Genomic DNA, 17,552 nt, shown 5'->3' on the forward strand with positions numbered 1-17,552 from the left:
TATCTTTGGAAACAAATTAGATTTCCAGGAAAAAGCAAAGACAAAGCATTTGCATGATTGCAAAATCCTTTATTCTGTATTTACGATTATATGTGTGTGAGAGGGAAGAGAACAAGTGTGAAAGAAAATGTGTGAGGTGTGGCTCTGTGGGAAATGTATTCTCACAGTAAAAATGATCTTAGTCTCTTTTAGCCGAAGGCTGATGCACAGCACAGCTTTCTGAACGGGCATCCATCCAGTCAGAATGAATGTCCTCCTACACTAACAGAGTTACCGTGCAAAACAAGCCTTTGTTTCAGAGCCTGGCAGCAATGCACATTGAATTATGTGTTGTTTACATCACATGTTGCTACTGTATCGATCAGCTCTATGTCTGATATAAAGATGAATGGACGGCTGTGGAAATGATTCAAAGCTCAATCAAATCTATGTGATTTTAAATCAACCTGTAATTAGACAAAGCGCTCAAGTTGACAATCAAGAGAAGCGTCATTAATCAGCCATTGCGGAGATTGTTCAATCTGACTCTAGTGCTGACTGCTTCATTTGTTTGGTTTTGTTGAAGGCAGCTTGACAGAGACTTAAATGGGGTTAATTGAACTTTAAAGGCCCACTGAAGTGCATTGAAACGCCCGGCATACAATGTGTTGACGTAATTTCCACTGAAGCAAGAAGACAGGGCGGGACATATCGAACAGCTCCTCCCCTTTTTTAAAATAGCGAATAGCTTTTAGTTTATATCGCAGCTCAGCCAGAGCCGTTGACCTTGGTAAAGGTGAAGTTTCCTCCTAATATCTAACCGTTTCTCCTCCTCATCTCCTCCATATCGCTTTAAAATACAGCATTCTGTGCAGAATTCAAATGGACCCGATACGTTTTGCGTCGACACGCGCACGTGATCTGATCTGTGCTATTGTGTCTCTGGACTGGAGCAGACTGTGTGCACGCTGTGGCAGTTCACGTGACACAAATGTGAAACCAAACTTCATTCGCCTCAATGGAAAGCATATTTACACTCTTTGAATCGTTCTCTATCCCCTATATAGTGCACTATGTGCCATTCACCATATAGAAAATAGTAATTGTTTGAACAAATGACCGATTTATTTAAATAGACCGCATATTTATAGTGTAAGGGGTGGGACGCTTTAGACCATTTGATTGAACAGAAACCGAAGTGCAGAGTGATGTCATCAAAATGATTGATCCATATTGGTGGAAGTGAGAGACTGTAAGTTTTAGATTTGCTTATATTGTCTAAATGCAAATTTTGTCAAATGTTTTGATTGCATGGGGACTTGAATAGAGTCTCTCAATGAGTGGATGCTCAACATTGATCCACAAACAAAATCTTCCTGATGAAAAGATGAAGCTTTAGTTAAAACACTCAAAAATGACAAGGGGCACTTGACCTGTTGAGTTAATAACCTGTTGAGTTATTACACTATACATGTCTATATGTGAGAGATACTTCAGGCACAAATGCATTGCTATAAAGGTCCAAACTGTGCCGTAAAAACTGTGCAATGTGTGAAATGTATCTTCTTATGTTACAAAATATGATTCCCTGTTAGAAAGTATATCTAGTCACCAGCTTGTGTTGTTTAGACCAGTTTGACTGGTGAGAAGTCAAATTGCCTGACAGCACGAAACCAGAATAAATCAAGATGGACATTCATGCTGCTAAACCCACATAGACGTTTGAAGGCATTTGTATTCTACTGCTAAAACCATAATTTTGTCCACTAAATGCAGTAAACATGCTTTTCTGATCAGGCTGAGTAATTTCATGAATATGTAATGAGAATATTTACTATAGTGGTGTTGAATATTGATTAGATATTACAAGAACATTTGTCATTTTAAAGATAAAATAAATAAAAACTGATTGACACTAAACCAGTGCATTTAATAACGGCTGCTATCTTGTTATTAAATGAAATGTGCTGCTTTAAGACAATCAGTTTCTCTTATTTTAGCACTTTAACTAATATAATACAATAAGTAAAAAATTTTGCATGGTCAGAAAGGGAAACCCTGTTGAGTGTTAATATTTGTTTGTTTGAGAAATTACGAGTCTGAAGACTCTGAGGGTAAAATTGCAATATGTGATGCACTTCTTCTGCTGGACAATAACATTTTCTAGAGCTGCTGTAAAACCAAAACAATCTCTGTTCCATTCATTTCCTATTATCACTGTAAAGCTGCTTTGAAACAATCTGTATTGTTAAAAGCGCTATATAAATGAAGGTGACTTGACTTGACTAGAGAGAGTCCAGTGGTCAATACAGGCTAAACAAAGGTCACGTTCACTAAAACAGAAGCATGTGAAGATGAAGACTCAGCATTATTCACACACAGCAGCAGGTTGACTAAACAATGTAGGTTGGTGAAGATAGATGAAACAAACATCCAAGCTTAGACTTCAAATCATTTAGGAGAGCGGGCCACAGACAGCATGATCATTTATTTTCTGGTTTGGAAAATATATTTTTCTCCAGATATTGTTAGACATTACTCACAGAGGTTGCAGAACATACTGGGTTGTATCTGAAATGGCTTGGTCATAACAGAACATAATGCAAGATATGGAACATTAAAGTGAAATTGTATTCATTCAAAATTGCTAGTTATTAGTCTTTAGAGAGCATTCAAGTTACAATCTGATTTTATAGCTGAACAACCAATACAAATCAACAATTAGCAGTTATGTTCATGTTAATGGAGCAGGTTTTCTGAGGAATTGCTTAAGACTGTAAACAAATTAAACACCTCTTAACCAATGAGCTGAACCACTTAAATTCCCATTAAATTGAATGAGCTGCCCAGCATTCAAACTGAACAAATAAACAAACAGAACCAATAAAAAACATAGCAAACATCCAAGCACAGAGAATAAAAAATAACTTACCAAACACCCTATCAGAACAAACAAACAAAAACTTTCAATTAAGAGAACACAATCCAAACAAAACCATTTAACAAACATTACCAATACACAAATGTACCAAATATACAAGCAGAGAAAAAAAAAACAATAAACAGAGCCGAGGTCAATAAACAAACATAACCTACATCCAAACAGAACATATAAATAACAAACATATACAGAACATACAAATAACAAACATACCAAACAACCAAGCACAGACAAACAAACAAACAGATCCATCAAGCTAGGAAAATATATCCTAACAAAATTATTTATCTAACTGAACCAATAAACAAACATACCAAATACCAAAGCAGACAAAAAAGAAACAGAACCAATACACAAACAGAACCTACATCCAAACAAAACGCCTCGGTTACGACTGTAACCTCGGTTCCCTGAAGAGGGAACGAGCGTTGCGTCGAGAATGACGCTATGGGGAACGCTTTGCGTGATGACGTCTTGAAGCACATGTAAAATCAGTCCAATGGTGTGGCGGAACGTCAGAGGCGGGTGACGTCACGTACCAGGAAGCTATAAAAGCCGGCCCGAAACAGAAAACGAAAGCTTCGTAAAAGTCTGAAGTCGAGCTGACAGGCATGAAGGAGATATGGCAAGGCGACGCAACGCTCGTTCCCTCTTCAGGGAACCGAGGTTACAGTCGTAACCGAGGCGTTCCCTTTCAAGGGAACTCCCGTTGCGTCGAGAATGACGCTATGGGGAACGTCTATACCAACGCCTCCATAGCTACGAATGTCTGTCCTGTGTGTAATCTAGAGAGCAGCACTAGGAAGATAAAACATGAGACCCTGGAGCAGAGTCTAGATCCAGAGAGTAAAACCTGACGAAAGTGTGCGGTGAGGACCAGCCTGCCGCATCACAGACGTCCTGTAAAGAAACTCCTGAAATAAGGGCCTTAGAGGCCGCCATACTCCTCGTCGAGTGCGACCGGACAGCCAAAGGAGAAGGCTGCCCAGCCGCCTCATAGGCAAGTGAGATAGCCTCGACCACCCACTTACTCATCCTTTGCTTAGACACTGGGCCTCCTTTGTTAGGGGACCCAAAGCACACAAATAATTGATCACTTTTTCGCCACAGGGCAGCTCTGTGGACATATGCGTCTAACGCCCGCACAGGGCAAAGCAAATTATTAGCCTCCTGGTCCGTATTTTGAAAGGGAGGAGGACAGAAGGCCTGCAGAACAATAGGTCTGGCCACATTAGTGGGGACCTTGGGGATATAGCCCGGTCTCGGATGAAGAAATGCTTTGATCATACCCGGAGCAAACTCCAAGCATGACGGAGCAACCGACAACGCTTGGAGATCCCCTATTCTCTTGAGAGAGGAAATGGCAAGAAGGAAAAGAGCTTTCAGCGTTAAAAACTTCTCAGGAACCTCCTCAATAGGCTCAAAGGGGGCCAGGGACAAGCCTTGTAGCGCAATGGACAAGTCCCAAGGTGGCACCCTAGAGCGAACTGCAGGCCTCAGCCTCCAAGTGCCACGAAGGAAACGAGATACCAAAGGGTCTTTCCCCACAGACATTCCACCCAAAGGAATGTGGTAAGCACCTATGGCCGCCACATAAACCTTTAAAGTGGACGGGGTTAGACCTGCTGTGAACCGGTCCTGCAGGAACTCCAGCACTGTACCAATTGGGCAGTTAACTGGGTCCAACCGACGGTCACTACACCAAGAAGTGAAGACTCTCCACTTCAGGGCATAAAGTTTCCTCGTGGAGGGAGCTCTGGATTGTAGAATGGTCTCAACAACCTCAGTTGAGAGACCTGACTCTATGAGCTGGGCCCCCTCAGAGGCCAAGCCCACAGGTTCCACAGTTCTGGGCGGGGGTGAAATATTGAGCCCCCTGCCTGGGACAGAAGGTCTCTACTGACGGGTAACTCCAGAGGATGCCCGTCGAGGAGGGAGACCAGATCGGGAAACCATACTCTGCCCGGCCAACGCGGGGCTATAAGAAGCAGGCAAACCCGGTCCCTGCGAACTCTCTCCAGAACTCCCGGGAGCAGAGCAACTGGGGGAAAGGCGTACAGACGTAGCCTCGGCCACGTCTGAACCATAGCATCCAGTCCCAGAGGAGCTGGATGCGTGAGGGAGAACCAAAGTGGACAGTGAGACGTCTCTCGAGACGCAAACAGATCCACTTGTGCTTGGCCGAACTCCCTCCATATCAGCTCCACCACCTCGGGGTGGAGCCTCCATTCCCCGGGCCTCGGCCCCTGCCTCGACAGAGTGTCTGCTCCTATATTCTGGACCCCGGGGATGTAAGCTGCCCTGAGTGACAGTAACTTCCCCTGGGACCACAAGAGGATATGGCGTGCCAAGTTGGATAACGGGCGCGAGCGCAAACCCCCTTGGTGGTTGATATAGGCGACTACCGACGTGTTGCCCGTGTGTACTAACACATGGTGTCCCCTGAGATCTGTGATAAAGCTCCTCAGAGCCCGGAAGACAGCTAACATCTCTAGGCGATTGATATGCCAGGAACGATGATGGTCTTCCCACAGACCTTGAGATGAGCGACCCTCCAGGATCGCTCCCCAACCCGTGAGGGAAGCATCCGTCGTTAGCAGTTTGCGACGACAAGGAGCTCCCAACACTGGGCCCTGGGACAGGAACCAAGGTTTCTTCCACATAACCAGGGCACGTAAGCATCGCCGCGTGACCCTGATTGTGCGAAATGGGTTGCCCCTCGGGGAAAACCCCCTGGTCCTGAGCCACCACTGCAGGGGCCTCATGTGCAGCAGTCCAAAAGGTATCACGTTGGAAGCTGCTGCCATGAGACCCAACAGTCTCTGGAACTGTTTGACAGTGAGTAGCTGGCCTAGCTTTACACTTTTCACAGCTGCAAGGATGGACTCTATACGTGGCGGTGACAGGCGCGCCTGCATCGACACTGAGTCCCAAACCACGCCTAAAAAAGTGGTCCTCTGGAGTGGAGAAAGCACACTCTTCTTGGCGTTCAGCCGTAACCCCAGCTCTTTCATGTGGGCGAGAACAACATCTCGATGTTGAACCGCCAACTGATGCGACTGAGCTAAAATCAACCAATCGTCGATGTAGTTCATGATGCGAATACCCTGGAGGCGCAGCGGCGCCAGAGCTGCATCCATGCATTTGGTGAAAGTGCGGGGTGATAAAGCTAGGCCGAATGGAAGAACACGATATTGGTATGCTTTGCCCCCGAAAGCAAACCTCAGGAACTTCCAATGACACGGACGGATGGAAATATGGAAATATGCGTCCTTGAGATCTATCGTGACAAACCAGTCCTCGGACCTGATCTGTGGCACGATCTGTCTCAATGTTAACATTTTGAACTTGAGCTGCATGACTGAATCGTTCAGAACTCGAAGATCTAAAATGGGACGCAATCCCCCGTCCTTTTTCGGAACAATGAAGTACCGGCTGTAAAACCCGGTTTCCCTGTCGGAGGGAGGTACATATTCTATGGCCCCTTTCTCTAACAGAGTGTTCACTTCCTGTTCCATGACCAGAACCTGCTCGGGGCCCACCACTGTGGGCAGGACCCCCATAAACCGAGGTGGGCGTTTTTTGAATTGTATCTGATACCCTTTTTCCACGGTCTGCAGGACCCAACGAGAAACATTTGACAGTAGCTTCCACGCTGTCAAAGATTCTACTAGAGGTACCAGCCTCTCGAGACTGGTTTCTGGATTTTGTTGTTGTTGAGTAGTCAATTCGTCGCCCTGTAACGGCGCACCGGCAGGGAACGACCGAACAGACTGCTCTAACACCCTCCTCGGAGGGGGCGGGCATCCCGAGGCCACTACGTTTCCGGGTGGTCCTTGAGATATGTGCTCGCCGGAGACCGCTGCGCCCTGTAACACCTGAGGCGGCAGGGTTGGCAGAACGGTCCCCTGAGGGTACCGAAGAGAGACGGGCACCGTGAAAAGAGGTGTTAACCGCTCTGCTTCGGGGGGGACTACCCTCATTTGTCCTGAGCCCTCGGACGTCAGGACTTTTTTCCCAGCAGCCTTCTTGGCGGTAATAACGGTCCGCAGATCCGTTCTACCCCTCGAGGGCTGCTGGGTTTGAGAGCGCCCTCCGTGTCCCCGAGATTTTTGTGGGGGAGCACGAGAGGACACACTCTGTTTTTGAGTGGCACGATGGCTAGCGCTCTTTTTAGAGGAGTGAGGCTGCTCCCGCTCAGCAGCCTCATAGAATGAACGGCGGGGGAGAAGTCTTTGGAGTGCAACTGCCTGTTTAGAGGCCTCTTGTGATTTAGCTATCGCACTGTTCACAACATCACCAAATAGACCATCAGTGGAAACCGGAGCATCTAAGAGAACATGTTTTTCTTTTTCTTTTATGTCGCTCAGATTGAGCCACAGATGCCTCTCAGTGGCCACCAGGGCTGCCATAGACCGCCCGCTGTGCACGAGATGGCAGGAAGCGTTCGTCGAGCTTACTTTTCGAGCGAACGTCCTGCCTATCCTCTGGCCACTCAATAGATAATCTGTGAACTGCTCTCGTGACAACATCGAGCAATTCCTCAAAAGCATGAGACTGAGGTGGCGAATCCTCAGACTCAGCTTCAACACTAACAACGTCCAACTCCTCAGAGCTGGACAATTGCAGTATTGGTGCCTCCATCGGGGGGGAAGAAACCGCAGCGCGTGCTTCCACACCCTGATGAGAGGCACTGGATCTATCAGAAGGTTGCTGAGATAAGGCAGAGCCCGTCTCAACATCCACTGATAGATCCATTTGCGAACCCCAGGTCTGAGATCGACGCTGTGCCTCGGCAGCAGCGGGACCAGAGCCCTGGGGAACGTGATCGGGATTGAACCGTGCCAACCGGGATCGGAGCGTACGCAATGGAAGCGCACAGCAATGCACACAGTCACCACCCTCGAGTGCTGACTGGGCATGCTCCTCTCCCAAACAAACAACACAAAGAGTGTGTGTGTCACCTCCCGTTAAATAACGCGGGCAGGGATGGACACACACTCTAAACTGCTGCTTGCTCGCCATACTGAATATATATATATATAGACAGACAACACCAAATAACAAGGACAGATTCAACACAGAGCGCGACTGAAGACTCAGAAAGCTTTCGTTTTCTGTTTCGGGCCGGCTTTTATAGCTTCCTGGTACGTGACGTCACCCGCCTCTGACGTTCCGCCACACCATTGGACTGATTTTACATGTGCTTCAAGACGTCATCACGCAAAGCGTTCCCCATAGCGTCATTCTCGACGCAACGGGAGTTCCCTTGAAAGGGAACCAAACAAACCTGCCAAAGACTCAAGCGGAGCCAAAAAACAAACCAACAGAACACTTAAACTAACAGAACAAAGATCCAAACAAAACCATTAAGCAAACAGAAACAATATCTAAACAGAAACAATAAACAAACAGAACAAAATAACAAACATGCCAGACTCAAGCAGAGCCAAAAACAAGCAAACAAACAGAAGCTTTAAACAAACAGAACAAAGATCCAAACAAAACCATTAAACAAACAGAACTGAACAAATCCCAAATGCAACCATTAAACAAACAAAACCAGCATCCAAACAACCAAAAAACAAACAGAAATAAATTAATAAACTGAAGAAAAAAACAATATATAGAATCAATAAGCAAACAGAAACAATAAACAAGCAGATTTGATTAAAAACATGGATGGAAACATGTTAGGCCATCATATTATTGGATATTATTTTTCTCCACGCATGCAACCTTGTTTACATTACAAGAAAAGCAATTTCAAAAGACAGAGAGAATTATTAAATTTCTTTAGAAAAAACATACACTAATGAATCCTGCACAATTATGTGCAAGTCAAGTGAAGGGTATTTCATTTTGTCATTAATATAAAGTTCCAAAGGCAATTCTAATGTTATTAGTTCATCCTTAAACCCATCTCACTAATAATTTAGCACTTTTTGCATTTTTGTTTGGCCTTCACGGTTTATAATATAATTATTTTACTGTAAAGGATTGTTAAACAGTAGCCTACTATATAATATTTTTCATCATGGCTCATTAAATCCTTAAGTACAAATATAAGCGCACAGCTGCAGGTTAGATGACAACAACAAACAAGCCTGCAATTTGCAAGAAATACAATCTCATGCATCATTACTAAACTGGGTATGAGGAAAAGATAAGTCAAATGTGTCAATAACTATAACAATAAATGTATATAATTAAAATTCATTGTGTAAAAACCCAAAGTAAAACTGTTCAACTGGCCAAAGGGGAACATCACCTGGCTCAGGTCATTTGAGTTTGAGATCCCTCCACTAGGCCTTAAAACCCATAAATACATAATGCCCAACCAATTGCTGCCGGGTGTTCCGTGATCTTTACACGTGTGTGTGTGGTAGATCAGTGTTTCCCCATAAACCCAGAGTAATAACTCCACTCTCCTCTCGAACGTTCCTGTCCCACGATCTTTCCTCTCGCTCCGCACAGCCGAATCTGTGTGATGAATGGAGCGAGGGGGCGACCCTGCCGCTTTAATGTGATTGATGGGGACGCTAACGTGCGGCTAACCGCTACACGCCACAGTGTGGGTATAAACGCCCCAGATAGAAGCACACACTGCAGTAAGAGATGATTTGATATAAAGGAGAGCGCGGTCATGCTGAAGGAGATCGATTAATTACACTAATATGAGGAGGAGGCCGGCCAAGGGCAACAGCAGGAGCCACTGAGGAAGCCGTCAGGAAGTGTCTAATATGACTGAACGTGATATAAGTATAAATAGAGTCTCTCTAATGGCAGACAGATGAAGGTGCTTAGAATCTGAGGATTCAGTGTAAAAAAAAAGAACATTTTTAGTGCATGTGATGAAAGTGATACGTCACATCAAACAACGTTCCTGTATTTTATATAAAACCTGGAAGAGTTTATCATGAACACAATCCTGGACATGAGCATGAGTGGACACCTGTTGCACACATGACTGTTACCCTTTTAATAAGCACGTATATGACTTTATGGACACTGGACTAATGTTAGTGGAGACAACCATTTCCATTATCCACTGTGTAATCATTATATATTGATTATAGAAACGTACTGTAAAATAAACATATCGACTGTGAGCAAGATAATAGGTCTGTTTTAAAACTTGCTTTCGTGGCAGCTTTCTTCTGGGAGAATCCCGACTGAGATGAAACCTCACAGGTCACAGATTTGGAAAACTCAGCATAAATACATAAAAACGCTGAACACCTGAGACTGGAATACCAATTAATATTAATCGACTTTGACGTTAGTCTGTTGCTAAGCTAATGATTTAATACGCTAATAAACTTAAAGCTACATAGCAGTAGCACACATAAATATTGGGTAAAGTAGTCCATTTTTAATTAGATTAAACTATGTTAGCAATATGTTAGAAAAAATATTTTTGCTACTTAATATTTTTGTGGGAACTGTGATAAAAAAAAAATATTCCAGGATTTTTTGATGAATAGAAAGTTTAAAACAACAGCATTTATTTGAAATAGAAATCTTTTGTAACATTATAAATGTCTTTACTGTCACTTTTGATCAATCAAGTGTATATTCTGTAAGTATCCATTTATTTCTCTCGGCTTATTTGCCATTTTGGATTGACTTTATTGCTGAGCTCAGTGCAATGCATTCTGGGATTGCCTTCACTTTGAAGCATTGGCAAATGAAGCTAAAAACCTTCTGAACAGCCTTCATGTCAGAAGCACATCTGTGATGCTTTAAAATGCTGCTCTCTAGGTTTTAGAAAACAAGTTATAAAATAATAAAATCTCAGTATACTGTTTGTAACTTTGAGTTTTAGGGTCTGAAAACGCGACTCACCACGACTCCGTTGTCTGTAACTGCTTCTCTGTAGGTGAAGTTGCACACGGCCCAGGCCAGGTAGTACGTGGACATGCGGGGCGTCCTGGAGAAATGATTGGTCACCCATCCGTCCTCCTCAGACGTTGAAGACTCCACTGGCATGTTGGACAGAGACTGATACGAGCTCTCGTGTTTCAGACTCACTCTGAATGTGGCTTTATAGATGGGCTCGTCGAAACACGGGAAGGCCTTTCTAGCGTGAGTCGGTGAGAACTGCGTCACCGCAAGAAACCTGCAGAATAAGAACGTGAGAGAGGTAAGAGGAAAGAAAACTCTGCTGAAACATATGCTATTTAACTAGTCCAGGAGTCAACAGTGGAAAGTCATTGCACAGTAACTTCATTAAATTGGTTGTCACGTGACTTTCCTGAATGTAAATTATCTCTGTCTTCCATCCCTGTTCACATCACTGTGCATTTATATCACACTAATGAGCTTTCTGGAGTGAAGACTGTTAGAGATTTTTAACCACAGCAACTAAATCACATCAAATGTCAACATAACATAAGAGATATATCTGATCACAAAAATAATGATATATCTGACATCTGCATGTCACAGCTGTAAACATTAAACACATCTGTGACGGCACAATGTCAACGAATTGACAGCGTGAATCTATTTAGATGGCAAGAAAATAATAAAAAGCTGTCAAATTGTTCTTACATGTAGTTGGAACAGAAGCGTTAATAATCTTCATACAGACACATTTAGGACATCAGAATCAGAACTGAGTCTGAGTATCAAAGAAGTTAGAGAGCTGGAAAAGCGGTTCTTAAGAAGAAAGAGTGAACTGCATTCCAGAAAGCTGCATTAACGGATATTAAAGCTTGTATCAGACCTCACAGGGAGGAATTTTCCTTCACCACCCACAGCGTGACCATCAGACGGGGGAGGAGGGGTGTTCTGCTCGCTCCTGCATTGCTGTCACAACTTTTTACTCTCATTAGCAGCCATTCATGCAGGAGCAATCTATAATGAGTCTATAATGTCCCATCTGTTTACCTCTTCATTTCATTCACTTTATAGATGCTAGTACCATATAAGCATCTTCACACTATTTAAGGTGATGAGAAATCAGACAACTAACAGACACAGGAGGAGATTCTACAGGGATGTTAGAGTGAAATTCAGTGAAAGAGTTTGTTGGAGATGTTTTATACATGCGCATTATGACATCACTGACGTGCAATGCGAGGTTGAAGTAAAATGTGTGAAGAGGAAGAAGGAAAAACTGTTGAATCTCTGAAGAGACCAGAGGATCAGTTCATATCACGTCTAACTACATCAACACAAGTATTTCCTCAATCCAGCGAGATCCCGCTGTTCAGTGTTCATGAATATACGAGCAGCCAGCAGGCGCTGATTACACTAAACTGAAGGATCTTCACAGCCTGTGGAGCTGAACAACATCAGCATATACTGAATTTATTTCAAAGGTGCTCTTCAATGGATATTATGATATCAAGACCTCACAATAAAGTTTAAATTAAAGAAAGAATCGCCCTGAGTCTTTAACACGCTGTGTTTACAGCTGAAAGGAAGCAGAAGGTTCAGCCGTTATTGAAAAGACAAGGAGGAAACTGGTGGACAGACAGAAGGGTTATGAAGTGTGTCCATGAAAGCAAACCCTTCAGGGTAAAACAAGGCTTAAACATGTCTCAAATACAGGAAAACCTGCGGCAAAGATTCAGACTCCAGCCATTTTCCCCTCAGAGGACAAAGAGTCAGAAGCCGGAAAACAGCAAGAAGTTGATATTTAGTGGAATCACTGTGAATATGAGGCTGTAAACGGCTGTAAAACTACAGTCAACACACATATGAGTTTCTGATAAACAACTGTGCATCTTAAACAGTTATATAAGATTATAACTACTGATATGACGATTTCCAAACATAAAAATGGGTTGTCGTTTAAACAGGAGCACATATGAACTAAACACTTGAATTGTCTAATCTGTTTATTATATTGATGGATTATCTGTTTATATATTGATTATATCAATATACTGTTTATAAATTAATGCATAATGGTAGTAACTATGGTAGTAGCTGCATAAATAGTTTATTTCTTAAGGTTATTTCTGATGTAAATCTAACTGTGTGGGTTTATGAACGTTTATCACTGTGCTGGAAAACTTCCCTTGATTATACGCGAGTCTCAGTGTGTGACAGTAAATGAGACATTAAGTGCAGCGTCAGACACAGCTGTGACTTCAGTACCCAGAGGATTAACTAGCGTTCAGATCTGTGTGACCTCTGACCTCCCTGAACACTGAGGAACAGTTACTGTCTGAGACCAAGTCGTAAAATTACATACACATAATAATGCTAGTCTACAATTTACAGGTGTACGGCCTAACCTAAAGATGGATTTAAAGGGATAGTTCACCCAAACATAAAAATCTTGTCATAATTTACTCACCCTCAAGTTGCTCAGTTCAAATATTTTCTTTTGTGTTCAACAGAAGAAAGAAACTCATACAGGTTTGGAACAACTTGAGGGTGATGCTCATCTTAAGTGCGCATAAGTAAATGATGACAAGATTTTCATTTGTGGGTGAACTATCCCTTTAAAGCTGTTTTTAATTTTATGGATGAAGATTCAGAGATTATGTTTTGTTTTTTCTTGGGACATGCATCTATCTTGATGGTTGTGATTATTAAACATGTCACCTCATGTGTTGTATTTTTACTGGCACTCATCTATGACAATGCATGACAAGCATTAGAATAAATAATCATCACAAAAAAATAAATAAACTGCTAATAAATGAACCTCACATACATATAAAATAAAATAGCAACTATGGTTAATGTTACTATAGTAAAACATGAAATATACGTATACGAAATATACTTTTTAAAGAATTTAACGAGTTGTTTAAACACTCTTTACCTCCTACAAAACCAATCATGGTAAGCATATAGTTTTTTTTTTTTTTTTGGTAAAATAACAATACAGTTATCATTGTTACTGCTGTAAAACTTGGGTAACTTGGAATTCCAACATGATAGTGAGATTCTTATTTGAATGAGATCCCATATTAATTTATTGTGATTTAGCCTAACATTAACTGCAATATTATCTTTGTATTTTGAAGCAGTTAATTCAGCCAAAAAACGGCTTGGTTTAAGTTAACTGCGCATAAGTAGGCCTATTAGTATCAGTAGTTCCCATGGCAACATCAGGACATTATATTAACGCCTGATTATCATATGAGATACTTTTTTGAGACGGACACTGAACCTCTTTTACCTTCTTTCTCCATTCAGCGCGTACGAGCTGCGAAAGAAGCCCAAGAGCTCGTGCTCGATGTGCGCGTGAAAGGTGATGTTGATCTTGTATGTTCTGAGGGGCTTCATCTCTCTGTGCAGCGCGATCACAAACACCTGCTTGGGCTGATAGTGGAAGCGGCGCTGGATCCTCATGACGCCCGCTTTCTTACTGTCCGAAAACACCAGCACTTTCTCCACCTCCAGCCGGTCCGTGTGCAGCACGATCAACTTCGTGGAGTTGACGCATTCAAACTCGATGTTCACCTCGCCGGAGAAGCTGAAGTTCTCCATGTTCACGGACAGTCGGAGGTCGTAGTGTCGCGGGCGCAGGGTGGCCGGTAAGCGTAGATTTCTCCAGGGCTGCTGGCCGTCCTCTGTGTCTCTGTGACTGATGTTCCCGTCCCGGGACTGTTTCCACTTACTGTTGCTGGAGCCGTTCGCGGCCAGAGCCCCGCTGCTCTCCGCGGCGCATCTCTCGAAGCTGACGCTCAGCGTGATGGCGATGGCCGTGACGATGATGAGGGTGAGGATGGAGATGGCGAACCCCAACACCAGCCTCTTGTGAACAGTGATGTGCTGTTCGGTCGTCCGGGGCCGGACCACCACGCTGTCGGCCCACTGATCGGACAGAGCCCGTCCGTTCCTCATGCTTGCGTCCTCGATCCCCATTATATGACGAACCTGATGTGTTTTATATTCATCATCAGCCTGCGTTCATGCGGTGCAGCTTCAGATTTAAAGGCGCGAAATGAGGAGAATATCCCGCGAAACACGCAGAACGCAGAAAAACTGCGGATCGATGATCTCGAGACTAGATTTCTGTGAATCAGAAGTTCGTCCGGTCAGATGCTGGAGCTCATCGAGTCCTTTCGCACATCCATTTCTCCTCTGACTTCAGTCTGATGTGGATGAATTCGGTCCAGCACCTGCTTCCTGATCAGTGTTGTGAAACTCTCTTCTCTCTGTTCATTTCTCCTGCCTCCATCATCATCATCATCATCATCCCTGTTTCTCTCGCTCTCTGGTGCATCATCCTCACTTTCAGCCAGTGGGCTGTGCTTTCTCTCTCTCTCTCTCTCTCTCTCTCTCTCTCTCTCTCTCTCTCTCTACATCTAATGTTCAGTTAAACCACATTTAATTAAACATTGAAATATTCAGACAGGCTGATGTTACTCTCTCCTCTTTCACACATTTAAAATTGCTGAGTTGCATGAGTATTAAACAGACATTGAACATAAATTAAATGAAAATATGAGACACGCATTTGAGACATGTACATGTCAAACTTTTACAGCAGCGCTATGGCAGTATTTTCAACAGTGTTTATTACACATTGCACAAATACATTAGATCTGTTGTGTACTTTCACAACAAAAGCGTGAAATGGAGGTGTGATTATTAATTCAATAAACTGTATAGAGGTTGTGTGGGACAGTCAAATGAGAGTAAAATACTCAGTAAAATAAAGCAGTTTAGTGTAGTGTTGTGCAGTAGTGTGTTATTTCAGTGTCTGTGTAGCTGGGTAAGGTTTCAGTTTTATAAACCCAAATAATGAAACATATTCACAATGGACGCTTCAACTGTAAACTGAAAGCTGCTGTCCATGGTGCTGAATCAAGCAAGACCATCAAATCAGTTTCCTGAGGGGTGTAATTTCTGCACCACTAGTGCAGTAAAAATAATAAATAATTATTGTTTTCCAGCAGGGTTTTCTTAAATTCTTTGTCCCAAATGGTTGAACACATTGGAAGTAAAACAGCATTTATTTGGTTTTCTACCTGTGCATGCAGCTTCCATCCTCAAAAGATTTCATTAATGACCTTAACTCCACCTTCACATCTCCCCTCCATCTTTTCCGCCACTCATTCCTCTCAGTACATCTGTCATTGTTTCATAAAGGAAGACCAGCGGCGGCTCTTTGAACGCAGTGACGGCTCCAAACACCAAATAACACCCTCAATTTGCAGCCGTTGGCATGGCTGGTTAAACAGCACAGCGAGAAGACAGCGGTGAGCGTGTGAAGACACCCTTGAAGGAGCCGGGAGAGAGAAGACCAGGTGGAAAGATGATGATAAAGTGAAAAATAGAACTGGGCCTTCTAGTTCAAATGATTTTATTCACATTTGAAATTCTCCAAACTTGACTGGACAGCAAATGCTTTTGATCATCTTCGCCCCTTTACCCCTACGGAATTTAAAACCTATTCTCATGAAATAATGATGGAACGTCCTAGAATGATTGTGAAATCTTTGGATCAAATGAAAATGGAGGTGCATTTAAAGAGAAAAATAAGCAATTTCAATGTGCCATCTGAACACAAAAGCCTGTGTCATGATGTGAAAATGTGTGTGAACCGTGAACCTCATGTTGAATGAAAACATACAGTACAACAAAACATCAGTCTAGAGGGACTGTGACGAGTGGCTAATTGAATAAAAAATGTAAGTAAAACGTCCTTGAGGGCAGCTGTGACTGCCGGCGCATAGAGGGTCATTTCAGAGGAGAAAGATGAAGAGGAACAGACTCATACAAAGATAAAAAAAGAAAAGAAAAAAGGAGATTTGTGTGGAAATAACTATATAAGCAGAGCAGAGACACATCGCCCCCTGCAGTCCACAAGTAACATTAGTATTTTCCAATCAAAACCAATGGTAGAGGATAACCTGAATGACTCAATAACTCTCCAGGACCTGATATTACCAATAATGTCATGATAAAGTTATGGAATATTTCTCTATTTTTCTCTCAGCTGTAAATATCATTGTGTCAAATTCAGTTTAGATTAAATTCTGTAACGACTGTGTGTCGGCCTATATGGTTTTCTTGATTTTAAAACACATTAGATAAACGTTCTCTATCTCACCAACAAATGAGCTGTTACATGAGCTTTATATGAGCAGTACGTGATCTGAGGTTTTAAAGGATTAGTTCACCTCAAAATGAAAATTTCCTGATAATTTACTCACCCCAGTGCCATCCAGGATGTTCATGTCTTTCTTTCTTCAGTGGAAAAGAAATCAAGTTTTTTGAGGAAAACATTTCAGGACTTTTCTCCACACAATGGACTTCAACGGTAACCAAATTGTTGAAGTCCAAGTTTCAAAGGGCTTTGAAGTGCTTCAAAGGGATCTGGACGATCCCAGCTGAGGAATAGGGTCTTATCTAGCAAAATGATCGGTCATTTTCTAAATAAAATAAAAATGTATATACTTTTTAACCACAATTGTTCGTCTTGCGCTGGTCTGCGACGCGCCAGGCATTACGTAATCACGTTGGAAAGGTCACGCTGGACGTAGACGGAAGTACCGCCCCATTGTTTACAAAGCGAACATGCGAAGACTAATACAAAAGCCCTTTAACAAAAAAGGTAAAACAATGATGTCGGACGATTTTGAAGTTGGAGGAGAAAATGAGATGGAGTTTTTCACCCTTTTGAACCGGAGTACACAAATGAAGACCTTAG

At 42.7% G+C, this 17,552-nt stretch overlaps 1 protein-coding gene across 1 annotated transcript in view; it reads right to left on the bottom strand.

Annotated features, from left to right (window-relative positions):
* The window catches only part of LOC311081744 (thyrotropin-releasing hormone-degrading ectoenzyme-like), a 153,289-nt gene extending 136,044 nt beyond the window's left edge, over window positions 1-17,245 (bottom strand). Inside the window, exons 1-2 of the mRNA XM_084112373.1 lie at window positions 14,070-17,245; window positions 10,769-11,042 (exon numbers count right to left, since the gene is read on the bottom strand). Of these exons, the coding sequence (XP_083968499.1) occupies window positions 10,769-11,042; window positions 14,070-14,758 (963 nt within the window). The 5' untranslated portion in view covers window positions 14,759-17,245. The remainder of the gene's footprint in view (window positions 1-10,768; window positions 11,043-14,069) is intronic.
* Window positions 17,246-17,552: the final 307 nt, after the last annotated feature.

The sequence above is a fragment of the Abramis brama genome (genome assembly GCF_963993115.1).
Source record: "Abramis brama genome assembly, chromosome: 4".
NCBI classification, from domain to species: domain Eukaryota; kingdom Metazoa; phylum Chordata; class Actinopteri; order Cypriniformes; family Leuciscidae; genus Abramis; species Abramis brama.